At 51.9% G+C, this 27,061-nt stretch overlaps 1 protein-coding gene across 2 annotated transcripts; it reads left to right on the top strand.

Annotated features, from left to right (window-relative positions):
• Positions 1 to 845: 845 nt before the first annotated feature.
• Abcb10 (ATP binding cassette subfamily B member 10) lies at positions 846 to 25,586 on the top strand. 2 transcript variants are annotated; one of them, XM_026412786.2, is made up of 13 exons: positions 846 to 2,321; positions 9,299 to 9,499; positions 10,372 to 10,574; positions 13,069 to 13,203; positions 13,860 to 14,006; positions 14,804 to 14,939; positions 16,485 to 16,580; positions 17,528 to 17,737; positions 19,992 to 20,071; positions 21,442 to 21,622; positions 22,850 to 22,893; positions 23,739 to 23,773; positions 24,150 to 25,586. In XM_026412786.2, exons 1-13 carry the CDS (start codon positions 1,835 to 1,837, stop codon positions 24,379 to 24,381), a joined length of 2,187 nt encoding a protein of 728 aa, XP_026268571.1. In that variant the 5' UTR covers positions 846 to 1,834; the 3' UTR covers positions 24,382 to 25,586. The 2 variants fall into 2 exon arrangements, with proteins under 2 accessions (XP_026268571.1, XP_026268580.1); XM_026412795.2 differs by lacking the exon at positions 846 to 2,321 and adding an exon at positions 4,390 to 4,618.
• The last annotated feature ends 1,475 nt before the right edge of the window (positions 25,587 to 27,061 follow it).

A 27,061-nucleotide genomic window follows, 5' to 3' on the forward strand; every position in this document is an offset into this window, starting at 1 on the left:
TACTTTCTAAAAATCCTGGACATTTTCTGTGTATTCTTATGCTCCTGAAGAATGCTGGCTAGGTATATTAATATGGTTGTCTGGGTGACTTTTTTTTTTTTAAGCCTGACATTTTTGTTAGGGGATAACTGTTTTCAGATTACCTCCCCAACTAAGTTCTAGAAGTGTAACAACATGGAGAGCCTGTTTTATGAATCAGCTATTCTGGAGCTGTTCTCCCATGCACTCCAGGCCTAGTGCATACTGGCTGAGAATTCAGGGCAGACTCCAGGTTGATGAAGGCAAGAGTCTGTGGCCAGTGCCTCATTCCCTGGCCCTCCACAGCAAGTGTTTTCTGGAAAGTGGGAAAAAGAGGAAACTTAGGTTTGGGCTGAGATGGCCACTTCCTCTCCATCTGGGAGGGTTGAAGGTGGCAGGATGCATCATAAGGTCACCTTATAAGGTCTACCTCAGAAGGCATTGCCTACTCAAAGGTCAATTTCACCCTGCAGGGGAGGATTCTGCCCTAGGTCTGAAGGACTGGATTTCAGAGGACTTTACTTCCTCCTTCACAGGAAGATCAAGCCATGACATAATCCCTAATCCTACACTGCCTTCCTGTTATTGGCCCTTCCACTTCCACCCCTTGTATCTCAATAATCAAGCAATGAAAAAATTATTTTAATGGAAATTTTTAAAATATCAGATAACAGGGGCTGTTATCAGCGGTAGGGCGCTTGCCTAGCAAACTGTTCGAGGCCCTGGGTTGGATCCTCAGCACCACATAAAAATAAACAAATGAAATAAAAATATTTATTAATACAACTAAAAAATAAACATTTAAAAAATATATCAGATGACAGATTACAGGTTTTTGTAAGTGAAACTTCCAGGACTGGATTTGAGTGGCAAGAGATGATAACGTGAATGGGGCTGGATCCTGCATTTGGGATTTTAAACTTTTGTTCATTATGAACATTTTTTTTGCATTTCTCTTGATTTCTTAAAATTCTTAAAATTGCACTGAAATATTTATCTTGATTGTTGAAGTTTTTGCTTGCTTTCATTTTGTGAGACAAATGAGGTGAGTCCGGTGAAAATACCTAGGAGTCCACAGAACTCTACACTGCCCGCGCTCACGAGTGGGCCGGATGGTTTCCCGCGGTTCCAGCTCAGATGCCCACGAAGACTCAGGGCGCATCCTCTCCCTGAGCGCGTGGATGCTTCCAGTGGTCTTCTGGCGGCCCGGTGACCCCACGCCAGGTCATCCCAGTTTCTCCCTGCCAGCCCTCTCCTCCACGCCTCCCCTAGCCGCGTCCTCCCGCTGGCTTCCGCGCCTCCGCCGGGACTCTGCACCACACAGAGTGACCCGCCCTCCGCCTGCCCCTCCCCTTCGCCTCTGTCCCGCTCCACCGCGTCCCCGCATCGGCTCCCCGCAACGCCCCTCCCTCGCGCCTCCAGACCCCCAGGGCCGCGTACGCCACTTCAGTGCGCTCCGCCGGTCTCTGGCCTGAGAACGTGGCCGCGCGCCCCAGAGCCACACGCGGAGGTCGCGGGGGAGCGACCGGGAACCTTGCAGTGCGCAGGCGCGGGCGCCCAGTTCCGAGGCCCGTGCGCGGCACTGGCTGCCCGGCGGGGGCGCTCGGGGTGGCGCGGGTTGGGGCCGCCCCGGGGTGGGCCTTGCCGCGGCGGAGGCGGAGGCGGGCTCGGCCTGGGGGCGCCGGCCTGATGGGGCGGGTGACAGCGGCCGGGGAGGGGCGGGCGGCGCGGCCTCCACGCCCTGCGCTCGAGCCGGAGGGGTCCTCCGGCGCGTGGCGGGACTGGCGGGTGAGAAGCTCCGGTTGGACGCGGCGCCATGCGTGGCCCCCTAGCCTGGCCGCTGCTGCTGCTCACGCGGCGGGCCCCACCCGCCCGCGCGGGGACATCTTCGGCCCACAAGTGGACTATGGCCGTCCGTGCATGGACCCCGGCAACCGGCACCTGGACAGCGTCGGCCCATGAGTGGACCCGGGCCGCCCGCGCGTGGACCCCTGCTGCCCGCGCGTGGACATCGTCGGCCCACGAGTGGACCCGGGCCGCCAGAGCCCCTACTCTCCTGTCAGCGCGGCCGGGATTGCCGGGCGGCGCGGGTCTTGCGCGGGCCCCGGGGCGCTGGGCCGGGTCCCAGGGCAGCGGGCTCCAGAGCGGCCCGGCGGCGGCGGCCGGGGCTGGGACAGAGGCTGGGCGGCACCGGCCACCAGCGAGCCCCGGGGAGGACTGGCGGCTGCGCCCCGCTGTGGCCGGGCGCTCGGAAGCCCGGAAGCTGCTGGGGCTGGTGCGCCCCGAGCGCGGGAGGCTGGCAGGTAGGGAGCGGTGCCGCGAGGGGCCGCTGCGCGCGGGGTGGCCTGGCTCGCCTGGACGCCGTCGGGGCGGTGGAGACCTGCAGGTGGCCGCGCCTGTTATAGGGCTTGCCCTGGGCTCTCCATGGGCTGGCGCTTCCAGCCACCGGCTTCGTGGGAGCATCTCCTTTGGGACATTCTCTGAATGAATTGGAGTTTCCCTCTTTTTAAAAAATTAATTCTGCCAAAAATATACCTACTTTGCACCAGCATTTGAACCATTTTTAAAAAGGTGACCGGGACTGGGCTCTTTAATCAAGCACTCAGCAGTCTTTCATCAGGTGATACAAAGTTGTGCGAACCCCGACGACGCACCTCCTGATTACCCTGAGTGGTGATTGGTGACCACCTGGCCAGGACTCCCAGGTTGCCCTGGCAAAGAAACTGGACCTTATTCCATAGAATTGTAATCGAGTGGTTTTTTAAAAAGAAATCAAAATGAATGATTTTAGAAACAACATACAAATAGAGAACATTTAATTTATTATTTATGGTAGTGAGGATTGAACCCAGAGACGCTCTGCTGCTAAAGTACATCCCAGCCCTTTTTATTTTTACTTTGAGATAGGGTCTCACCACGTTGCTCAGGCTGGCATTAAACTTCTGTCCTCCTTCCTCAGCTTCCCTCCTTCCTCAGCCTCTGGAGTGGCTGGAGTTACTGCTAGGCCACTGCTTGTCTTAACCATTGGAGGGATGTCTACATAGCTGGCAGGCAGAGATGGAGGGCCCTTCCCCTGCTGGGCTTCCAGCTCAGTGGAAAGAGACAAAGGAGGACATCTTTATGGTTGGAGAGAAGGGCCTGTGAGGTTGTTCCTGCCACAGAATTCCTTGTTGGCAGTTCCTTGCCATGGAAAGTGCCCTCCTGGGGGCAGAGTTTGGGTTCAGGTCAGGTTTGCACCAGAGGGGAGCAGGCAGGTGCCACCTCTCATCTGCCACCCACTTGGGAGTCTAGGAGATTCTTGGGGTGCTTAGGTATAAAGAGAGTCATTTCACAGTTCAGTTGATTGTTGTAGATTTTGATGGAAAAGATCCTTTTCCTCTTTTAGAAGAGTATCAAGGAAAGAGGTCTCCCTGGGCTGAGCTGTCTCACAGACTGGGGCTGGTCCATCTTCCAGTGTCCAGCGCTTAATGTGTGGGGCTGAGGGGAAGCACCTTACATAAAGGACCAAATGACTCAGGCCCCCATGGGGTATCAAAGACACAAGGGTCCCACAGTGTGCCCGGTGCTCCTGTAAGTGGCTCGGGGCTTGGTGGAGACATCCAGTTTTGCTCTATTTCTGAATCATCAGATGTCAGGGTTTCTAAGTGTCCAGTGTGCTGGGATCACCGGGGCCAGCCCTGCCTGTCCTGTGACCTCTCCTGTCACTCCCACAGTCCCCACCTGTCCTATGCTAGCATATTGTAAACAGTGCCTTAGACAACCAAGGACTGTCCCTCCTGGTGGGAGCTGTTGTGGTCTGCCTTGTTGGAATGTTAAATGTGTGATTTCAGGAATAAACCTGTAGTCAGCACACCAATTTTTTTTAAACAGATAGGGCATATTTTATGTCCTGGGGAAATTGATGAAAAGCCCTCGTTAGACCATAGGGTCTCCTCAGAAGTTGTCATAGATAGCTTATCAGGGCCATCTGGGGTTGGTGTTTGGGTTAGTGGGGATCACTATTAATTGGTAGCTGATTATCCTAAGAGCATCCAGGTGTTGACCGTCTCCGAGTGCTACGGTTATGGAGCAGTTGTATGTCTTCAAGTTGAGATGCCACAACAGCTGAGGTGACAAGAAGGAATTCCAGTGTTAATTTGTTAATTTTAGTGGGAAAATCCCTATCCAAAAATGTAGGTTTAGCTGGGGCTGAAGCTCAGTAGCAGAGTACTTACTTGCCTAGCTCCTTCAAGGCCCTGGGCTCCATCCCAGCACCAAACACACCCCCCAAAAGTAGGTTTATATTTGAGTAAAAAGCCTTCTCCATGTCTTAGCAGTTTGCTCAGTGTGCTCCTGAACTGTGTGGTTCTGTTTGATGTCATCGATTTGTGCCAGGAGCTGGAACACAAGAGCCTGCCCTCAGACGTGCTTGCAGATGCCTGCTAGGCACGATTAGCTGTCTCCACTCCTTCTCAGGGAACTACTGTCCTCTGACTTGCTCTACAAGCTGCTGTCTCTTTCCCTTGGCAGAGAAGTGCCAGAGCCTTTTGCACTGATAACTCTTCTTCTTATCATTTTGACCACAAGGAGCCCCAGGGGGCGTGGAGCCCAGGAGGAGCAGGTGTGTGCTTCCAGATAGGAGGTGTTTCTTCAGGCCTCCTGCATGATCGGCAGATAGGCAGGCGGGGTCAGCCTCCAGTGAGCCTGGGCCTCAGGATGCTGTGCTGCCAGGAGGCGCTTCCAGCCCAGAGTCTTCCTGTGTGGCCTCAGCCCTGGGAGGCAGCCCATCTCCCTGGGGGGGGGGGGGGGACACAGTCCTGGTGGCTCTGTGGTTAGATTGTGGACACTACCTACCCTCCATGTTCAGCTGGTACCTGGGTAGAAAGCTCAGGGGTACTGCTCCCTGAATTACCAAGGGGCTGGGTGATGTGAGAGGGAGCCACTGGCTGAGCTGTCCCTACAGCAAGCACAGGGAACACAGTGGCCATGCCACTATGGAGAGGCCAGGGAGTGCTCAGGGTGCTGCTTCCTAGAGCCCGACAGGGCAGGATGCACACCGGATGGGGCTCAAGGACCGGGAGGGTGAACCCTCCACATGGGACACCCTCCAGTGCCACAGAAACCTGTTTCAGAGATAATGCTGGCCTTCCACAACAGAGCTGTGAGGTATGTGGCTGGCTTTGAGCATGGTGTCAATACCGTCAGGTCTGAAAGGATAGAGAATCGTAAAACGTCAGTTACATGCAAATAATGGTTTAGATACATTGGGTCAAATAAAATGTTATTTAATATTATCTATTTTTAAACATTATTATTATTATTATTATTATTATTATTATTATTATTATTATTATTTTGGTACTGGGAATTGAACTCAGGGGCGGTCAACCACTGAGCCACATCCCTAGCCCCCTTTTTAAAATTTTATTTAGAGACAGGGTCTCACTGAGTTGTTTAGCACCTCGTCGTTGCTGAGCCTGGCTTTGAACTTGCGATCCTCCTGCCTCAGCCTCTTGAGCTGCTGGGATCCCAGGCGTGCGCCACTGTGCCCAGCATTATTATTTTTATGGTACTAGGGTTAGAACCCAGAGCCTTGGCCCTAGCTTTATTTCTTTTCTTTTTTGATGTAGGGGGTACTGGGAATTGAATCAAGGGGTGCCTACCACTGAGCCATGTCCCCAGTCCTTTTTATTTTGAGACAGCATTTCAATAAGTTGCTTAGGGCCTCATTAAGTCACTGAGGCTGGCTTTGAACTTACAGTCCTCCTGCCTCAGCCTCCTGAGCCACTGGGATCACAGGTGTGTATCACCTCGTCTGGTGCCCTATTCCTTTTCTTATTGTGGCAACTAGAAAATTGCATTACATGGGTGGCTCCCATGGTCTGCTGGGTGGCCCCCTCGCTCTTGGTGGGGCAGGTCTGGCCTCTGTGAGCAGGAGCCAGTGTGGGCAGAGGCAGCAGGTGCACCTGGGGCTTGGGGACTCATCTGCAACTCCCTCCAGGAACCTGTGGAGTCTGCTGAGCCCTCTGCCCCTCTGCTGGCCCCTTGTGCCTTTCCCTCCCTCCCTGCATGCAGGGCCCCTGGCCTCCCCTCCTGTGCTCCTCCATACCACCCCCTCCACAGCATGTCTCCCAACAGCCTGAAAACCAAAGCTGCTCCCTCCCCAGCTGCCTTCCCCTGTGGCCCAGGCCAGGTGGGACCATTCCTGCACTGATGGTACCACAGGTGACAGCCGGTTTTGTTTGCTGGGACTGGCCCTGGACCACAGGCTCTCCAGACACGTCCAGTCTGTTCCTCACAGCAGCGCCTTGGGGAGGTGTAATTTGTACTGCCATTCACAAAATAGAAACTGAGGCACAGGGGAGTTGAGTGGCCTGTGCAGGGTCAGGCGGCTCAGCCAGACGTGGGATCCAGCCAGCCCCGCCTCATTCCACCCTCTGGCCGCTTGGCCCCAAGCCCTGTTCTTCCGAGAGCCCAGTGTCTGCCCCAGCAGCCTGAGTCTGCACTTGCTCCCCTCTCTTCCGAAGGGTATTTCCCTTGTTTCTGAATGCCATGCCAGGGAAGGAGGGGAGAGAGCAGCGCTGAAGGTATGAGGAGATGCAGCCGAAGAGGTGGAGCCCTGTCAGGCAGAGATGGATGGGCCGAGGGAGAGGCTTAGTCCTGGAGGAAGGCTGGGGACAAGTTTCACAAGGGTCTGAGATGCAAGTTAGATTGACTGTCAATGTCAGAGACAGTGACACACAGCGAGGCCATGAACACAGGGATACAGTCAACCCAAAGCTGGAGAAATCTTCACTTTACCTACATTTGACTTGTGATAGAAAGAGGCACATGGCAGTAACACATGCTGCTGTGTATTTTAAGCAGGGTGTGTGGCATGCTCCTGTGATCCTGGCCACTTGGGAGGCTGAGGTGGGAGGATCATGTGAGCCCAGGAGTTCAAGACCAGCCTGGGCAGCATAGTGAGACCCGATCACCAACCGAACACACAGTCACCCTTAAGATATCTGTTCAGATGAATGAAAAGCAAACCTGAGGGTGTGTGACCCTGCAGGGGGCTTGAATCTAGCCTTTCCTTCCTCTGTGTTGAGTCCCTTGACGGTGTGAGACCTCAGAGTCAGACACCAGGGCGCTCCATTCACTGGAGTGAGAAACCAGCGCAGTTGGGGAGACGGACCTTCGTGGTACTGCACAGGTGCTGTACTTCTGGGGGGGTTCTATGTTGGTCCTTGGCCCTGGGACGGCTCTTCCCAGCGGGGAGCTCTCAGTACTTGCAGTCCCTTGGGGGCACTGTGGCCAGGCGCAGGGTGCTTTGAAACAAGACCTGGCCTTACATCAAGGTGAGCCGGCCTTGGCCAGTGTCATGCTAGCCAGATAGACGCACTGCTTTTTAAACCTGGCCTCACGTTCTTGGTGGGGTGCAGGAGGACTTTGGGCTGATGAACCTTTGCTGCCGCCTTTGCCAAAGGTCAGTTCGCTCATTCATTCGACAGGTGTGGAACTTTCACTTTGTGCCCATCCCTGCAGAGGTGGGGAAGAGCAGGGTGCAGGGCAGGCCAAAATCACTCCTGTCCTGGTGGACGCAGAGCAAGTCAGGCACACTTAGATGGCCAGCCGGTGGCAGACGGAGACCCATGAGGAGAGGAGGAAGCAGTAGTGGGGCCGCAGAGCCTGGGGAGGGGAGGCTTGCACTCCTGGAGCTCTTGGGCTTCCACTCCCAGAGCTCTCAGGCTTGCACTCCCAGGCTTGTGCTCCCAGAGCTCTTGGGCACACCAGCTGCTGTGAGGCCTACACTTTGCTCTCCTTAAGCCTGTGACTGTGTGCGCCAGCCACCAGCCAGCGCCGTCTGTCCGCCTAGTGCTGGGGCTCCTCTTCACAGGGATCTGTCCACCTTGAGCCTAGCGGGGACCAGTGGTTCCTAGTGTGTTCCTTAAGTGTGACGTGTGCACTGAGCGCCAAACCAGAGGCACCCAGCAAATGGGAAGTCATGCTGCACCTACCTGCCTAGAGCTGCTCTTGGACAGAACCTGGGGGGCTGTTAGATATCACTCTTGTGCAGGTGCCCTGCACACATGTAAACTTGAAAAACCAAAAAGTAAAAGACCACACAAATGTACAACTGTAAGGCACCAATAAGAAGTGTGGGGAGAAGGACAGCACACTCGTGGGCATTTGTGTCCTGAATTTGTTTTAACCAATAGTGATCCTGGTGGAGGTTCCATTTCCATGCCTGTGAGGTTACCTTGTCCTCTTAACGACTGCACAGCATTTGTAAAATCAATGCTGCAAAGTAGATCTCATTTGTTCCCCACCAACAGAAGAGTAGAATGTTTTTTTGCTGGTATGAGCAGTGCCTTAGTGAACACTCTTGAATCATCTTTTTTTTTTTTTTGGTGCTGGGGATTGAACCCGGGGCGCTTAAACATTGAGCCTCATCACAGCCCTTTTTATTTTTTGTTTTGAGACACAGTCTCACTAAGTTACCTAGGGCCTCACTCAGTTACTGAGGCTGGCCTCAAGTTTTTGATCCTCCTGCCTCAGCTTCCTGAGTGTCTGTGATTTCAGTGGGAACACAGCACCCAGCTGAGTCTGTTTTGACTGCCTGTGGAAGTGTGTCTGCAGGAATTTTTCAGAGCTGTTATTTTGGATCAAAGACATTGTGCGTTCTCAGTCTGAGGGACTCTGGGCCAGGCTGCTCTCCATCAAGATCATGCCAGTTGCATTCTCATCAGTGGGAGGGGCTAGCTCCACAGCTTGGCTCGTGGCTCGGCTGGCATGCCACGTGCCCTTTGCCAATACCACAGCCACAGTGGCAAGCTCTGGTTCAGACTTCACTGCTGCCCTCCCACAGGTGCAGATGCCTGTGTTGTGTGCTCCTGATTCGATTCTGTAGTACCTTCTCTTCCCACAGGACTCTCCCCTAGTCTGTCTTCAGGGACACGAACCCGCGTGTCCTTATTCATTTCCACACGTGCTGAGGCCCCAGTGCTTGATTCCCCAGCAGCAGTGATGTGTAACAGGTCCAGAGACTGCTTCCCAAAGGTCATTCAGAGGTCTGCAATACTAGACAGAGTCCAACCTGACCTGGAGTCTGTCCTGTAGCTAAGGGAGAGAGGATACCAAGGGAGAAGCAGGTGTCTACAGCTGCAGCAGAATGCCAGGGTGGGGAGAGGCCAGGATGGTATCCGGGATGCCCTGCTGACTCTCAGGGTGTGTGGCATGCCCCTGGGGTCCACCTGCAGTCTGGAAGTTGAGAAGGAGCCCCAGCAGCTGCCCCACTAAGCCGCCTTCTGTCTTCCAGCCGCTGTTGGGTTTCTGGCCGTGTCCAGTGTTGTTACCATGTCTGCCCCTTTCTTCCTGGGGAAGGTCATCGATGTCATCTATGCCAGCCCCTCCATGGACAGTAGTGCCAGTTTGACTGACCTCTGCCTGGGGCTGACCTGCGTGTTCCTGTGTGGTGCAGCTGCCAATGCCGTCCGCGTCTACCTCATGCAGTCTTCAGGTGGGTCTCGGGCAGCGAGTCTCCAGAGAGGCCAGGGGCCCACTGAGCCAGCCCAGCTCTTCTTCTCTGCCAGCATCACATTCAGGGCAGCAGATCCCAGTCAGTCAGAAACAACATTGGAGTTGTTGTTGCTCCAGCGCTCTCTTCTTGCCTCTGTTTTGCCTACTTGGGCTCAGCAGTGGGAGAAATGCCATGTGGGTCTTATAGGAGGTTTGAGAACAAGGCCCTTGGCTGCAGATTGGCACCCGAGGCTTTAAGGATGGCACCCTGCTTTCTGCCCTGTGCTGTGTATCGGCGGGGGTGGCAACTTTGCTGTATTTCTTCTGAGAAGTCTACTTGTTAGCAGGCAGGAAAACACTCAACACCGATGCCAGGGCACTGCCTCTAGGGCTGTTGTGCCGCTCCGTTAATAAAACACTGCGTGCACAATTCACTAGTTCTCACACCAGAGCTCATTGCAAAAGAGGTGCCAGGAAGGAGAAAAATTACCTTTTAAAGATCAGTGTAATCTCCGAGTGTGGTGGTGCACACCTGTAAACCCAGCACCTAGGGAGGCTGAGGCAGGAGACTCACAAGTTCAAGGCCAGCCTCAGCAACGTATGAGACCCTGACTCAAAGTGAAAAACTACCAATGACGGGGATGAGTTCAGTGGTAAAATGCCCCTGGGTTCAACCTTCAGTGCCAAAAAATAAATAAGAAAATGGGAAAGATTTAATGTATTCCAGCTTCTTCATGATACTCTCTATGTACCTCCTGTCTCCTCATCAGCAGCACTGTCCATCCTAGGAGGAAGTCAGTGACAGGCTGTGTGCAGCCGTAGTGCTCTCCTGGTGATGGGCAGCACTCTGAGAGCCCTCTGCTTGCTCCACAGGTCAGCGCATTGTGAACAGACTGCGAACCTCGCTGTTCTCCTCTGTTTTGAGGCAGGATGTTGCTTTCTTTGACAAGACTCGCACAGGAGAATTGATCAACCGCCTGTCCTCGGACACTGCGCTCCTGGGGCGCTCAGTGACTGAAAACCTTTCAGATGGGCTCAGGGCTGGAGCCCAGGCCTCAGTTGGGATTGGCATGATGGTAGGTGGGCTTCTCCTGGGGACCTGATGGCTGGGTGGGCTCGGCTGGGCCAGGCCTCTGCAGCCTGACAGGTGGAGGCCAGCTGTCCTGGAGGCTGCAGTGACGGGGTCTCCTCTCCCACTGGGCTCCCTGCATCTCTCCAGAAGCTCCACAGAATAGCCCCTCTTGATGTTGCTAGGTTTTCTGAGCACTCGGGAGCCCTGGAAACCCAGCAGTGGGAGGCAGGGGAGCTGGGCCTGCGGGAGTAGACCACGCTTCTGCACAGTGGCAGCTGTGCTCCTGCAAGGGGCTCTGCACCCCTGGCTGTGCTGTCCTTGGTGGCTGGCTCGGCCTGTCTAGTTGGCTCGCCTCACTTTCAGGCAGTGTTTGTTCTCAGACCAGCACAGCTGGCCTGATGGCTGTGGCAAAGCCTTGTCCTGACCTTAGTGTTCTGACCATGCTCAGAAAAGCGAAAGGACATAGGGCTGATGATGGTGGTGTTTGTTTAACAGTGTGAATGACTGTTATCATCTTGACGTGTAATTCCTGTCACAATCACTAGTGAGGAACTGTATTTTACTTTTTACATATTATGACTCCAAGCTCCAAGTGTAAGGAACATCTCGATATGGGTGCAGAATTTTCCCTGGCAAGGCCTGATCCAACTTTAGATTTCCTAAAATTTGCAAGTGAAACAGTAGCTTGACATGAGGAGGGTTTGCAGGCATACTTGAAAGCTTGCCAATCATGGAATATTAATCTTAATTAACCCTAAGTGAAATCAGCAGTTCAGTTTTCCAGCCACACCTGCCATAGTTCACGTGCCCAGGGCCACCTGAGGCTCTTGTTTGACAGCGGTTTCTGAATGGGCGGTATCTGAATGAGGGGCTGAGGGCCATACCCTGTAACGCTTTCTTACAAGAAGAAGAGTTTTTGTCTTGTTCTGTATCCCACTTAGCATCGGCAGGGATCGGAAGGACCTGTTGCTAGCATCTACCTGCTAGATCTGTTGTACAGGGCAGAAAAGAGCTTTGAAGTGTCATGGTTTTATAGCTGCAGGAGAAACAGACCCCGGGAACATATGCCTTCCCACACTCAAGTGCCTTCATGGTCCTGGGGCTCAAGAGAGGGCAGTTGGGGAAGCTCTGTACTGTGAGGGAGAGTCCAGTGTAGTAGGAGTCCTGTGTGAAGGGCCTACCCCCTTCACTGGATGCCATAGCTGAGGTCCACAAGCTTAGAGAGCAGTCGTGTGTTTCTTGTGGTCTGGAAGCTGCAATTCCAGGGTCATTCTGAGGCTTCTTCCCTTGACCTGTCAGTGACCAGCATCTTGCCATGCACTCACAGAAGAGAGCTGCCCCTCCTGGCAAGCATGCTCCCCTAGCCCAGGTCTGCCCCTGACCTCTTTGGGCCTTAGTTACTTCCTCAGGCCTCATCTACAACCCTGGGGTTTAGGGTTCCCACACAGGAGTCTGGGGTAAAAACAAACTTCCAGCCACAGTGGTCCTCTTATGGAGCATCGTTGAGATCGGTCCTCTGCTCTGGAGGAGTGGTGGGCTTTGTTCCTCCTGCACAGGGCTGGGGTCCACCCCCTGAGAACGGATATTGCCCACGTCACCCTGCCATTTTCTCCCTGTGTGAAAACATGTGCTGGCGCAAATGCCCCTTTCTGGTGCTGGGACCCTGGTTAGGCAACAGAAGGACATTTATTAAGCCTGGATGCAGAACAAGGTGGGAGGGTGGTCTGGGCTCACCCCAGTCCTGGAGAATCCCGGGGGCCTGTGCCTCTCTACCTGGAGGACACCATCGGATGTGAGCTGCTCCCTGAGCCTGTGAGTACCTCGTGGACCTGTGAGCATACTTGCTCCTCCTCAAGTCCCGTGTCTTGCTTGGTCCTGTGGTGGAGAGGCCTCCCAAGACCGGTGGCCCCGGACATGTGCCCCTCTTCCTCCTCATCATCTAACTCCCACCTGTGGGCCAGGCCTCTGTCCAGCACCTGGGTACTGCTCACTGTGTGAGAGCTTGGCAGGAGTTTCCCCTGAGAGAAAAGACCTAATTGGCGGATCTGCCCGTTACTTTCCCTTCAGTCCCTGGTGTTCCCGGGGGACAGTTAGGAGACCTGCTTTCTGTGCAAATGGGACCTAGCGGGTTCTGTCATGTGCTGAGCAGACACTAGTGCCCCTTCACAGGTCACTGGATTGCAGAGTTGACAGGACACCTCTGCCATGCACAGCAGATGGTGTTCTCCCTGCTGGACGCCCATCTGCCCCCACTTTTGGACCTGCTGCCCCGACGTGTACGGATTGGCCTGAGCACGAGCATCCCGTCTTTCTCCATTGGCTGTGTGCCACTTTACTTCTGTGTAGCACTCATGGGGTTTTATGAAGATTAAAGAGGTCTGAAAAGCTCTCCTAAGACAGGCGGCCTGGCCTGGGGACAGTGCTGTCAAGCCGCTTCCCTGGCACAGAGCAGAGAGGACTGCAGCTCCACCTAACGAGCACCCCCACTTTTCCCACAGTTTTTTGTCTCGCCTGCCCTGGCCACTTTTGTCCTGAGTGTGGTGCCTCCGATGTCCATCCTTGCAGTGGCTTATGGGCGATACCTGAGGAACCTGTCCAAAGCCACACAGGACTCTCTGGCACAAGCCACTCAGGTAACGGCCTCCCCGTGCTGTGGTGTCCAGGGGAATAGGCTCAGAGCAAGGGCCACAGAGCACAGCTCTCCCTTTCCTCACTCTGCAATCATTGCACCGCGTCACAGAGCACGTCCAACCTGACCTGACACTGTCCCACTCTCTCATGTCTTGCTATTGCTGTCTCTGGCAGGGCCAAAAGCTAGTCATGTTCTGGTAATAGTTTTTATATGATACTGTGCCCTCCATTAAGTCAATAAGCAAGTTCTAGAGTGCCTTGTGAAACCAGGTTTGCAAAAAATGAAAATAACTTGATATTTTCATGTTATAAAGCCATGCTTGCTTATCATTGGAAAAATGTGAAAATATGAGAAAACACAAAAACATGGATAATCCTGCTTCAGAATTAATACCATCAATGTTATGAAGTCTTTCTTTTTACCTGCATAAGCCTGTGTGTCATCTGCCTGTTCTCTGTCAATCATCTGGCTCTGTCTGTCTGATGTGCTTTTCAACAGTGGGGTGGTTTGTGTACTTGGCCCTATATCCTTTCCTGACCCAGCTGGGTTTCACAAGTGTCTTTCCATTGATAGTGTTTTAAATAAGAATCACATTTTGCTTCTGCTTCTAGACTCAAGTGTGCCCCTTCTCCCTGTAATGCACCTGTGTCCCTGCAGCTAGCAGAGGAGTGCATCGGAAATATCAGAACCGTGAGAGCCTTTGGCAAAGAGGTGGCTGAGGTGGAGAAATACTCCCACAGAGTGGACCACGTCATGCAATTGGCAAGGAAGGAGGCCTTTGCTCGGGCTGGCTTCTTTGGAGCAGTAAGTGGGTCATTCTGGAAGGAATGGAAAAGCAGGTGCTAGTATTGTGAGAGATGTTTATTCTATGGCTCTTGACACAATAGAAAATACTTAGTCACTATCAGGAAAACAGGTAAATACCAGGAGGAGAAGGTGGTCTAGGCAGGTTGGGCTGGTTCTCAGGGTAAGTCCCACCTGGGCCCCTTAGTTCCCACTTTCCCGACCTCGACCAGGGCTGGGCAGCAAGTCTGTGTTTGAACAGGCCTCTGTGTCATTGTGATACAGATGAATTTGATACCTACTAAGGATTACCTGGATAACCTCAGAGCCTTTCAAGCAGGAAGTGTAAGAACTCGGTTGCCATAAACCTAAATAGGACACATTTCAGTGATATGTCCAAACTGGAAAGGACTTTAGAGGTGATTTGGTAATTGCCACAGTTAACATGGAAACAGTGACCTAGAGAAGGCTGTCCTTACCAAGGCCCCACACCACCTGATGGTCTAGCAGGGCACCAGGGCCAGCTCAGTACGGAGTCACAGCATCAGATGTGTAGGTGAGGGACGGGTCCTCAGTCTTCCTTTGCAAGCGGAACAGAGTGAGTGGAATGGGAGCCTGGTGGGTGTCTCAGCACCTAGGTTTTCATGGTGATGAGATTATGGCAATACTAATACTATTTCAGTATTTTGAAACATTGTTTTGTTTGAAATCCAGATGAAATTTTAAGTCTGAAGAAGGAAATCAGAGGCCTGGTCCCTGCTTTTGGCGTCCAAAGAGGCCCTTGGTTTTCCCTGACTCTGTATTTTCTCCTCCTACAGACAGGACTGTCTGGGAACCTGATCGTGCTATCTGTCCTGTACAAGGGAGGACTGCTTATGGGCGCTGCCCACATGACGGTGGGCGAGCTCTCTTCCTTCCTCATGTATGCCTTCTGGGTTGGACTGAGCATTGGAGGTACATAATTTAAGTGATCTGGGGACTTATGAATTAAAAATCAGGCTTTCATCTGAACAAACATTCCCTATGATGTTATTCCAACTGGTTTTAAAAGAAAATGCAGTTATGAGAGTAGCCAGTGGGCCCTCTGGGACATTCAGGGTCTTTGTAGACCTCCTGCAGCTCAGCATTGCTGGGAGCCATCTATCCCTGCTGTTAAAACAGCTGCCGCTGCTCACAGATGCAGATGCTGCTCGCAGAGGCCAGGGTGATGCTGAACATCTGTGGACACAGAAAACACAGTCCTGTGGTGGTGATAGTTTTACTACTGGCAAATCACTGAGGAATAAAGCTCCTTTTGTACAAAGCTAACCATACCCAAAATGAACAATCAAAAATATCAACACATGCCAGGCACAGTGATGCATGCCTGTAACGCCTGTAAGGCTCAGGAGACTGAAGCAGGTGGATTGCAAGTTCAAAGCCAGCATCATCAACTTAGCAAAATTCTGCCTCTAAACAAAATAAATAAGTAAAAAGGGATGGGGATGTGACTTAGTGGTTGGCTCAGTGGTTAAGAGCCCCTGGGTTCAATCTCAGATGTAATATGTGTGTGTGTGTGTGTGTGTGTCTATATATATGTTTATATATATATATATATATATATATCGACATATTTGCTTGACATATTATCAAGTGCATGAAACAGACTTGCTTGCTTTTGCCAAGACTCTCTCAGAGCTGGATGCCTGCTTTCCCAGCTGCTTAGATGCTGAGGCAGAGGGATCACTGGAGCCCAATCACTCAAGGCCAACCTGGGCAGCATAGGGAGATACTGTCTCAAAAACAAAAAGGAAGAAAAGGGAGAGAGGGTCTTTCAGGGTTTAGCTTTTGCTGTCTGTTCCTGGAAGGGGAAAAGCCTTTGTGAAGTCTGGAGTATTTTTTCTGCACCTCGCACAAGACCCCGGCCAGCCTGGCAGATAGCTGTGGGCCTTGTTTTCCTCCCAGCCTGTGGTGGAAAGGCCAGGCAAGTGACTGAGGTCTGGTTAAAGGACGCTGGTCCTGTGGTGTCAGTGCACCTGGTGTCTGACTTAAAGGTTTTGTTGTTAACAGCTGAAAGCAAAGGCTTTTCCTCTGTCTTGCTCCACCACTGAGCTGCACACCAATCCTTTTTTATTTTATTTTGAGGGTCTTGCTAAGTTGTGCAGGCTAGCCTTGAACTTGTGATCCTCCTGCTTTAGCCTCCTGAGCAGCTGGGCTGACAGATGTGGGCACCGCACCCACCTGTGGTTCAGTTTTCAGAGTGCTTTGTGTACAGAGGCTCCCTGACTGAGGGATGGGCTGTGTCCATATAACCAACCCAAACTGGAAAACAGCTAACGTGGAAGTGCCTTCAGCACACCAGCCTCGGCTCGCTGCCCAGAAGCAAGGAGGTCAGGGAATGGTGAGGACGGTTTCACCTCCTGACTCAGAAGTGACAGATCTCACCTTAAAGTGCACCTCTGCAGGGCTCCCATGGGATGGAGCTGCGGAGCCATGCTGATGGATGCTTCTCTCCTGCAGGTCTGAGCTCTTTCTACTCAGAGCTGATGAAAGGCCTGGGTGCCGGTGGCCGGCTCTGGGAGCTCTTGGAGAGGCAGCCCCAGATGCCTATTGACGGTGGGTGTGAAATGGGCTGCTGTCTGCTGGGGGTGAGGCAGTCTGGCTTCTTAAGTCCAGCACATTACAAGGACACGGTCCCCATGCACAGCAGGGAAAGGGTCAGGCTTCCTATGAGAGGGGATGAGGAAGGACGGCTGCTATAGGCCACCATCCTTAGATGTGTGGACACTGACCTCCAAGAAGGGCCACAGCCAGTTTACCAAGCAGACATGTGAGGGGTTGGGATGGGAGGAAGGGGCCAGACCTAACATTTAAAAGACTGCATTTCTTGGCACTTGGGGTGGGGTGAAGGACCTGGTACTGAGTGGCTGGAGCCTCCTCCTTGCTTGTGGGCAGCTTCCTGCAGCCCTGGGCCTGGGCCAGCTCACAGACTCAGCAGACTTGGCAGAGGTTATGACCACTCTTCACCCTCATGGGCTCCTAGGCACTTTGGGGTGGGCAGGTCCAGCAAGATGGTGCTCTCCAGTGTGATGGCCCTGGACACACACCCTACGAGAGGCTGAGCCCTGTCTCCCACACCAGGGCAAATGGCGCTGGCAGAGCAGACCTCTGACTCCACTATTGTGTAACCCTCCCCTCATCAAGTATTTATTCAGGGTGACATGACGCCCTGCACCAGGAGAGTAGGCTGGGAGAGGCCAGTGGGTTTACATCAGACTGCTCAGAGGCTGGATCTCCTTTCACTGCTAGGCCAGACAGGCTGACCACAGAAAAGTCCACAGAAAAGCTGGACTCTCCGGCTGTGAGATCAAATGAGCCTTTATACATGTGATCCTATGTTTGCAGCAGGTGAGGGTGGCTGCATGGCCAGCCTTAGAGACAGGTCTGCACCTTCAATCCCCAGGAGTGCCCTCTAAGTGGCTGCAGGGGTCCCCCTATCCCCTGTCCATCTTCAGACAAGTTTGGTTTTTGCCTTAAGTACCTGGGTTCCTCCTGTGTTTCAGAAGGGGTCACTTTATGTGAGAAGAGCTTCCAGGGGGCCTTGCAGTTTAAGAACGTGCACTTTGCCTACCCGGCTCGTCCAGAAGTGCCCATATTTCAGGATTTCAGTCTTTCCATCCCGGCAGGATCTGTCACAGCTCTGGTTGGCCCAAGTGGCTCTGGCAAATCAACTGTGGTCTCGCTCCTACTGCGACTGTATGACCCCCTTTCTGGTAAGTGGTGCCACGCTGTGGGCAAGGGCACCCTCCTGACTGCAGAGCTTTGGGTGCTCTGCGCCAGCCACTCCTTCCAGGCAGGAACTCCCCCAAATGGGAGGCATCCTCAGTTTTCCAGATTTTGTGTTCTGCCTCTTCAAACTCAGAATTCCAGCTCTCCCTGAGAGAACAAGAGTGAGGCAGGTGAGGCCGTGCTTGCAGCCAAGGGGCTCTTGGGCTGCTGGGCACCCCTCATAGCATGAGGTGCTGCGCACAGGAGCCCTAGGAGCTCCAGAGATGCTCCTGCCTGGGGGTGTTCATTGGTCATGAGAAAACACTTAGTCTGGCCATCTGGCCATCAGTGATTCATGCCCATGTGACAGCCCTATTGAAATGTTTTGAACCAGGAGGGATTTTCTTAATGGATTTTTGGGTTTGTTTGTTTGTTTGTTTGTTTTTTGATACCAGGGGCACTTAACCACTGAGCCACATCCCCAGCCCTTTTCTGTTTTTTTATTTAGAGACAGGGTCTCACTGAGTTTCTTAGGGCTTCACTATGTTGCTGAGATTGGCTTTGAACTTGTGATCCTCCTGTGTCGGCCTCCTGAGCTGCAGGGATTACAGGTGTATACCACCGTACCCGGCTGTCATTCTAGTTTTAATTTTATTTTTAACTGAATTACAACATCTTTTTCTAAAAAAATATTTATTTTTTAGTTGTAGTTGTACACAATACCTTTGTTTTATTTATTTATTGTTATGTGGTTCTGAGGATCAAACCCAGGGCCTCGCACATGCTAGGCGAGCTCTCTACCACTGAGCCACAACCCCAGCCCCAAATTACAACGTCCTAAAGAGCAAAAGCACATGATTTCACTTTTTTACATCCTTCCCATAGTAGATAATCAGTGTGTATCTCTTTGGATTTGGATTGAAAAAAAACGGTTGTCAGCAAGCAAACGACTATCAGTGACTAGAGTTGTGACTTCATGAAGAGTTTCTCTTCTAGTACTCTTGTTTAAGCCGCATGTAGCTGGTGAGAGGTTGTGCACACTTGGCTTGCAGATCCTAAGCCAGGAAGCCCCACCTGCTCTGGATGAGGGACCATTCTGTTGCCTCCAGAGTTGCTGTTGGGATTCACTCTTGACATGCTATGAAGTTCTGAGTTTAAATAATCGTAGCCAGTTAGATACAAATCAAATCAAAATAAGTTAAGTCTGGTTTCTTGCAAAACAAATAGAATCAAGGTCGAGAGAGCTGCCCTTGAGCCTCTTCCATGGGCACAGCACCCCTGGGTTTCCAGCTGGCCCTCAGCATCTCAGCTCTGCTGGAGAGGAGCTGCACTCCTGGTGTTATTAGCATTCAGCTCTGAGTACCCTCAGCATGCAGAAGTAATTCTGCTAGTGAGGACTGTGAAGTTGGCCTCTGATCACTTAAGATCTCTGCCGTGGCGTGGGTCAGATTCTCAGGTGGCAGATAATAGATTCCCCTGGGAAAAAAAAATAGATTCCCCTGGATTAGATTCATGCACAGGGGATATTTTAAGGAGTAATAAAAGCTCAAAAATCACTGGGCGGGCTGATAAAGCAGATTCCAGGTTGTGTTCCAGGGCACTCTGAGATTTTTTTTTTTTTTTGAGAGAGTGAGAGAGGAGAGAGAGAGAGAGAGAGAGAGAGAGAGAGAGAGAGAATTTTTTTTAATATTTATTTTTTAGTTCTCGGCGGACACAACATCTTTGTTGGTATGTGGTGCTGAGGATCGAACCCGGGCCGCACGCATGCCATGCGAGCCCGCTACCGCTTGAGCCACATCCCCAGCCCCCACTCTGAGATCTTTGCCCGAGAACAGGTGGAGCTCGAGGCCACTGCTAGTGCTGGCCCATCAGGTGGCTGTGGGATCTGCACTACCTCAGCACTGCACCCCTGGGAGGACCAGTAGTGGACCAGCTCGCCTCTCCCTTGTAGCTCTCTTTTGACTCAAGGCCCCTCCTGGGGCATCTGATGGTGGGGCCTCAAGTCACCAGGAGGAGGAGCTTGGACAGGCCGAGGAAGGTGATAAGGCCTGGCTCTTAGCCCACGACTGAGGGAGCCCTAGACTTGGCACCCAGAAGGCCCCTCTTAGCTCTGAAATTCACATGCTGGCTTGGGCTCCACTTGGGGAGTGTCATTAAACTTCACAAACCTGCAACTGGAACTCTCCTACCGTGCACAGTCTGTGTTCCTGTTAGCCGTTGACTGCCTGGCGCTCAGCGACTTTGTTCTCCCCCTACAAGGAGCTGTTCTTCTCGATGGCAATGACATCCGCCAGCTGAACCCAGCCTGGCTGAGATCCAAGATTGGGACCGTCAGTCAGGTGAGACAAGGCCTCTGTCCATCATTCACTCTTTGAAGCTGCTTCTGCCCCTTGCTTTTTCTGGAACTTGCACCTCTCAAGAGAGAAGGACACAAATTTCCAGGAGTGCCAGGCTCGTCCTGTGGCAGGTTTTTGCCACATCCCAAGCGTCAACTAGTTGAAGCAGTGGCTTCATCCAGGTCTGGGGCTTGTGCTTCTCTGAATACGTGTAGTCTAGAGCATGCAGGGAGACTGCAGATGCTTTCAGGGGCTTGTCCCAAGCCCCATGTCACCACCAACCATTCTCTTGCTTTGTGCGACAGGTTTTCGGAATAAACAAGCAAAGGCCCCTCATGAGAAGTTCAGGTTTCAGAGTTCTGGGCTGGGGCCAGTGGCGCAGTGATGGGTGCTAGGCAGGGTGTACGCTGAGCACTGGAGAGAAGCTGCAGGCAGCCTTTCTTTAGGAACCCTTCACATGCTGCCAGGATATGCTCCCACCCAGGAGGAGGAGGAGCCCCTCTACCCTCAGTGGGAGTCATCTGGGAGGGGATGGACAGGGGTCCTCCAGTCCTGAGGGAGGGGCTCAGGTATATGTGGGCTGGCCCCTGTGGGCTCTTGCTGCAGGGTGTCATCTGCAGCATGGTGAGGATAGCAGGTGCTCAGATCAGGCACTTTGTTATCGCTGTTTACTGGTGACAAGACCTTGCTTCCCCGAATGCTGAAGTATAACACCAGAGAAGCACACCGTAAAGGATGGCAGAGAAGACTTCTCCCAGAGGAAGAAGGGTACCCAAAAGGCAGAATCCTTGGAAGGGGAAGGTCTTCCCTTTTTATAGCTAACATCTTCTTTCAGCTTTCCCACACTCATGTCTTTTGTTTTCCTTTATCTTGCAGGGAAAAAATGCAGGTGGGAAGGCCCAAAAAGGTGGGAGATAGGTGGGCTGAAGGAGTAATCTGGGCTGGAAGGGCCTGGGGCAGCTTTTGATTAGCACCTCCCTATTTGCTGGGAGCTGCTTCATTAACATTTCCTTAGGATGGGCTCCAGGCCTTGGGGACATTCACATTTCAATTTCCCCAAGTGCTGCTCTGGTTTCCTGGACTCCATTCTCTATAATGGCCTCCATTTTATTTATCTTATTCAATATTAGACCGATTTACCTAACTACACTAACTACCTATCTTTAAATCTGGCTTCACCTTTAGGGTAAGACAGAGGTCCACGGAGTGTTGGGGGGCCGGAGCAGGAGGACGATGATGTAGAGCCAGAGCAGAGCCTGTCCTTTGTGCCAAGGGCCCATCTGGGTCTAGTGCTGTGCAGAGTCCAAGGCACTGAGGTGCTATTGAATTCTGCCTTGGAATTTGTGACACACATGCTTTGTTCCAATTTGTAGGAGCCAGTTTTATTTTCTTGCTCTATTGCTGAGAACATCGCTTATGGTGCGGACTGCCCTTCCTCGGTGACAGCAGAGCAGGTGGAGAGGGCTGCAGAGGCCGCCAATGCTGCGGCCTTCATCCGGAAGTTCCCCCGAGGCTTCCACACGGTGGTCGGGGAGAAGGGTGTGCTGCTGTCAGGTGGGCCTGTTGTCTCCTCTTTGCCGTGTAGTGTCCCCTCACTCCCCCACCCCACCCCCACCCCTGTGTGCTGGACTCACAGGAGTGCCCTGCTCCCTGGCCTCAGACTGCACCACTGCCATGGCCAGGTCCTGTCCTCAAAGCCACGGGCAGAGCCTCGCGGCCTCTGACCTCTGTGAATGGCTTCGAAGTCTCCCTCTCCTAATGCCCAGAGCTGTCCCAACAGCTTCTGGGCAGTACTCAGTTCCTCAAGGTTTCTTCTCATCTGAGAAAAGATGTTTTGTGACTGGAAACTCAGAGCCCTGTAGAGCAAGGCAACTGTGAAGAGCAGGTGATCTATGCCCACCCGAGGAGGCAGAGATGCTCTCCAGCACTGGCTCTAGCCCACCTGTGTTCTGAGAGGACCCAGCACTTGGTCCCTGCACACTGGCCGCACCCAGAATGCCTCAAAGCACAAGTAGCCCATGGCCGGCTACTCCAGAGACTGGCCCTGGATAAGGGAGGGTCATCTTGGCGTCCTCCTGTGCTAGCTTCTGTGAGGGGCTGGGTCTAGGGCACCATGGTGCCGGCTAAAGGGGATAAACTTCTGGGTGAGTTAGCCAGAAAGGAGTGCCCTTACCACAAAGCTAATGGGGAGGTGAGTGTCCTGAAGCTGGGGAGGAGTCCTGGAGGAAGGGAGGGGCAGGAGGTGGAAGGGCAGGGTGTCACTACAGGCTTCCAGGTTAAGAGGAGACCATACACATGGGAGGAGTAAGGACCAGTGTCTACTGGGGAAGCAGGTGCCCTTTATTCTGGATGCTTCTAGTGCTGTCCAGAAGCCTCCCATATCTGAGCTCCTAACCCCCTGAGGGGGAGTGCATGGGTGGAGGCAGAGCCCTCCACACTGTGTTGGTCAAGACTAGGCTTGCACCTCTGATCCTGAGACCCAGTCTTGCCTGTGCCTCAGTCTTTCCTCTGTAAAGTGGGAGTCAGTTGGGGTGCACCTCGTAGGGTAACACACTTAGATGACACCTGCTGGGTGGGGCGTCCTTAGTGTAGCTGTGATAAAAGTTGTTGCTGTTAATTCTGAGATTGATGGGAAGACAAGGTATTGTAAAAACAGATCTCTGTTCTCCCCTCTATCCCAGCTGTAGGCAGCTGGAGAAGGTACCTCCACATGGCTACATGCCTCATCAGGAAAGCATATTCCTAGAGTTTTTGTTAAGGCTTTTTGTTTATTTTTGTCAGGTGGACAGAAACAGCGGATTGCAATTGCCCGCGCCCTGCTTAAGGTAAGTGTGAAGCCTCTCGACTGGGTTTGGTGCCGTTTTCACTTGGATATCTCACAGTTTGTAATTTCCGTCTTTCTTCCTTATTTTTGCGTTGGGGGGCGAGGGGGCGTAGGTTGTCGACCATTCTTGTGGAAGGTAAGCAGAGCCCAGCGGCCATGTCCAAGTTCAACAAGGGCTTCTCGGGCCAGGAGCTGTCGTGGCTTTGGGCTATGAGGGAGAGCAGAGCAGCAAGTCATGTCCTCAAGAACCATCTGCACACAGTGATCCCAACTCAGGGGACCCAGCACATGCTGGGCCTGCGTACCCACTGCTGGTCGAGTAGTGCAGAGCTGAGGTCCAGGCAACCTCAGGACAGGGAAGGGCCTCACTGGCTACAGGTCAGAGAGCTGCCCCGGAGGACAGCCCCTGCCACAAGTTCCCCTCAGGGACATGGCGAGTTAAAGACAGCTTCACTTAAGCACAATCTCCATAGCATAAACTTCACCCATCTTGGCTGTACTTCTCAGTGACTGTTAGTAAATTTAGAGTTGGTTGAACACAGAACCCACAATCAACTGTAGAACTCTTCATTGCCCTGATGGTGTCTGCCCGACCTCCACTGTGCATGCCCCTCCTCTCTCCCTCTACTGACCCAGCTGGCCACTGATTTTGCCCTGTCCTCCATGCTTCTGTCCTGGTAAAGTTGCCCAGGTGGAACCACGCCAGTGTGGTCCCTCCCTGAGCATGATGCTCCAAGGCCCACCCACACTGTGGCACATGTCAAATGTGGTTCTGTCTTATTACTGAAAACTTGTATTTTCCACTAAAATCATCTTTTTCTTTTCTTTTAAATATTTTCCCTTCAGAACCCTAGAATTCTTCTCCTGGATGAAGCGACCAGGTGAGGGTGTGTGCACATGTGGGGCTGTGTTCTGCACAAGGCACTCAGGAGTGTCCCACTGTAGGAGGGACCCTGCACAGTGAAGTGAGGCAGTCTGGGCCAGTAATGGCAGTCAAGAGGCAGGGGACAGAGGGGCACCAGTGGGCATCCAGCTCGGGAGGGGCCCTGATCCCTGCAGTTGGCACCTGAACAGGGCCTTCTGCTTGGATGCCACCGTGGTTCTAGAGGTGGGGGGTCCTGCCTGCCTCCTTGCTGTCCCTGCTCCCAGCAGGGAAATTTGGGTCAGAACAGAAGTTCACCATAAGGAGGGCCAGAGTGTGGCCCTGGGGCTGTGCACTGCTCTGGCACTAAAGTCTGCTCCTGTGGCCCTGACCAGTGCGCTGGATGCCGAAAATGAGCACCTTGTGCAAGAGGCTCTGGATCGACTGATGGAGGGAAGGACAGTGTTAGTCATTGCCCACCGCCTGTCCACCATCAAGAATGCAGACGTTGTCGCTGTTCTTGACCGTGGAAAAATCACCGAACACGGGAAGCATGAAGAACTGCTTTCAAGACCAGACGGGATGTACAGAAGACTAATGAGCAAACAGAGCTTTCCCTCAGCGTGAAGAAGCAGCTCCCCATGCACTGAGCCTGGGAGGCTTTAAAGCAAGGTGGCACTGCAGGAAAAACACAAGAGACTGATGAAATCCCCAAGTCACACTTCAAGATACTTGAAATAAGTCTATTTTTCCAAAGTATGTAAAAATATTGTTTTGAACCATCCCTGTTATCAAGACCTTTTAGCAGTGTGACTTTCTAAGTGTCCCCGCACCAGGGCCTTCTCCTGGTTCTGTGCTCCCCTTCATGGTGGAGGGGAGCACAGTGTTGCCCAGCACCTTGTGCTCTTTGCCTGACCTCGAAGATTCAAACCGTTGTGGAGAGAGCTCTTGAAATGGAATTATAAACAAGGAGCAAGGACTGTGGACCAGCTTAGCACACATTGTCACCCAGTGTCCTCTCACTGGGTAGTAGAAGTGCAACTTGGCCTTTACTGTGCCTGGAACAGGGAAGCGAAGCTGCCAGGCAGAGCATTAGGTAGAGGAAGGGGACGTTCACGCTACCTGTGCCCTGGAGTTACTGCAATGTGATCCTGGGGTGCGACATGCACGGTCTCCAACATCCTGGCACCTGGAATCCTGACTGGTTTGAACATGGGAAGGAAGCGGTTCCTCCAACTGGAAAGCTTTGTGTTCTCTCTTCCCGTGTCTGTTTCTGTGAATACTCTTGGAGCAAGGCACAAATTGCCGGGTATCACAAGAAAGAGGAATGAACATGAACTTTACATGTCAATTGTGTGAGGTATGCATTTGAAAATTATCTGTCAAAAGCTTATAATTCCCAGAGAATCTAAAATTTATAGTTTTTATAATACTTTTGAACTTTCATTAATATAGCTAAAATCTGAATAACATGGCTATCATTTTCAGCCATAAGATATTTGAAGAAAGTTTGAAAGCCCTCCTGCTCCACAGAGCCCGGAACCTTCTGTTGTGGCACTGTCCTGAGGAGGACACCAGTGGCCCCCCTTCTTGTATTTATGAGCATAGTCTTGTTCACCTGAATGTCTCAGTCGCTAAAACAAAGTAACTGCACAGACATGTTTGCCATGTTCTGATTCGTGCTGGTAACTTGCTGTTGCCTCAGGAAAAACTGCTTTTTCTACATTGATGATGCCAGAGCCTGAGTTGCTATTGCTGACGTGGACTGGCCTCCCTCCAGAACCTCCTGGAAGAAGCATCCTGTTTCAGTAGAGGCATAGAGTGTTGTGTTTTTGTTTTGACAAAAGGGAATTTAATAATGAATAAAATGATTCAGTGAATGTAGTGTTCTTTGAATTGATAAACAATACATCTGTGGTGATCATTTTAACAAGCTTTGTGTGTATTTTCTACAGTTTGCTATTTCAATGTTGTTCTCAGAAGGCAGACAAAACACAAGTCAAATGTGGGGGGGGGGGCGTCTCTTTTGTTCCTCACAGGGATTTACAAGATTGAGTTTGATGATTATTTTTGCTTTCTAATATAAAATGTTTGATTTCTTTACTTTTTTTTTTTTTGTACTGGGGATTGAACCAAAGGGTGTACTGCCACTGAGCCACATCCTCAGCCTTTTTAATTTTTTTATTTTGAGACAGGGTCTCACTAAGCCTCTGAGACTGGCTTCAAACTTGCCATCCTCCTGCCTCAGTCTCCCAAGTCACTGTGAACACAAGTGTGTGCTGCTGTACCCATCTTGTTCATGTCTTTAAGTAATATTTTATATCATATATTAAAATGTGTAGTGAACTTTATCTGTGTCTATCACTTGCACAACTTTATACCATATTAGGTTTCTTTTTTAAAATATTTTTTAGTTGTTCATGGACCTTTATTTTATTTATTTGTATGTGGTGCTGAGAATCAAACCCAGTGCCTCACGCATGCTAGGCAAGTACTCTACCACTGAGCCACAACCTCAGCCCCACTATATTAGGTTTCTTACTAGAATTTTCTATAGAGATTCAGGAATAAATAAAAAATATAACAAATACAGAAAAGCAATCATAATAAGAATTGAAAGCACATATAATTCCATTCCTTCCTTCCTTATTGAAGACTGTCATCACTTCTGTGCTACTTATATTTGTCTAGTTGCTTCAGATCAGGGAATGTCCTGTGCCCCACCAGGACCTGTGGACACAGGGAGGAGAGGGTCAGCAGCTCTGTCCTCAGGGGCCTCCAGCCTAGCAGGGCATGGCAGGCAAATCTAATACAAGAACAGCCACCTGTCACACAGAGATGTGACCAGCCCTTGCCTTGGTACCGCGTCATCCCTCACCCATTCACACTTTTATTTAATGCAAACTTTCTGCATAGCACCAGAGTTGATGCTCTGGCTATCCTGCAGGTGACACCAATACCTGTTGTCCCACTTCCCAGGTCAGGAAATGAGCATGGCAGGCTGTAAATTAATGCAGCAGCATCACCACTGTGTGTAGCCTCGGGCAGAGTGGGGAAGGGCAATGGCAGGAAGCAGCAGGAGCTGGTGGTGTGTGCATGGAAGCTGCTAGACACCTTGCCTCTCACCTTCTTGCAGAACCCCTGGAGGACATGGAACCAGTTTAGAAAATAAGCAGAAAAGAAAAGGAATGTCACTAGGATTTGACAGGTGTGGTTAGAATCTCATCCTGATGAGTTTGCATATTATTGTATGACCTCTGGGGCTCATCTCTGTGGGCTCATCCCCTGACCTTGGACCCTGCAGGTT

Source organism: Urocitellus parryii, chromosome 9 (assembly GCF_045843805.1).
Source record: "Urocitellus parryii isolate mUroPar1 chromosome 9, mUroPar1.hap1, whole genome shotgun sequence".
Classification (NCBI taxonomy): domain Eukaryota; kingdom Metazoa; phylum Chordata; class Mammalia; order Rodentia; family Sciuridae; genus Urocitellus; species Urocitellus parryii.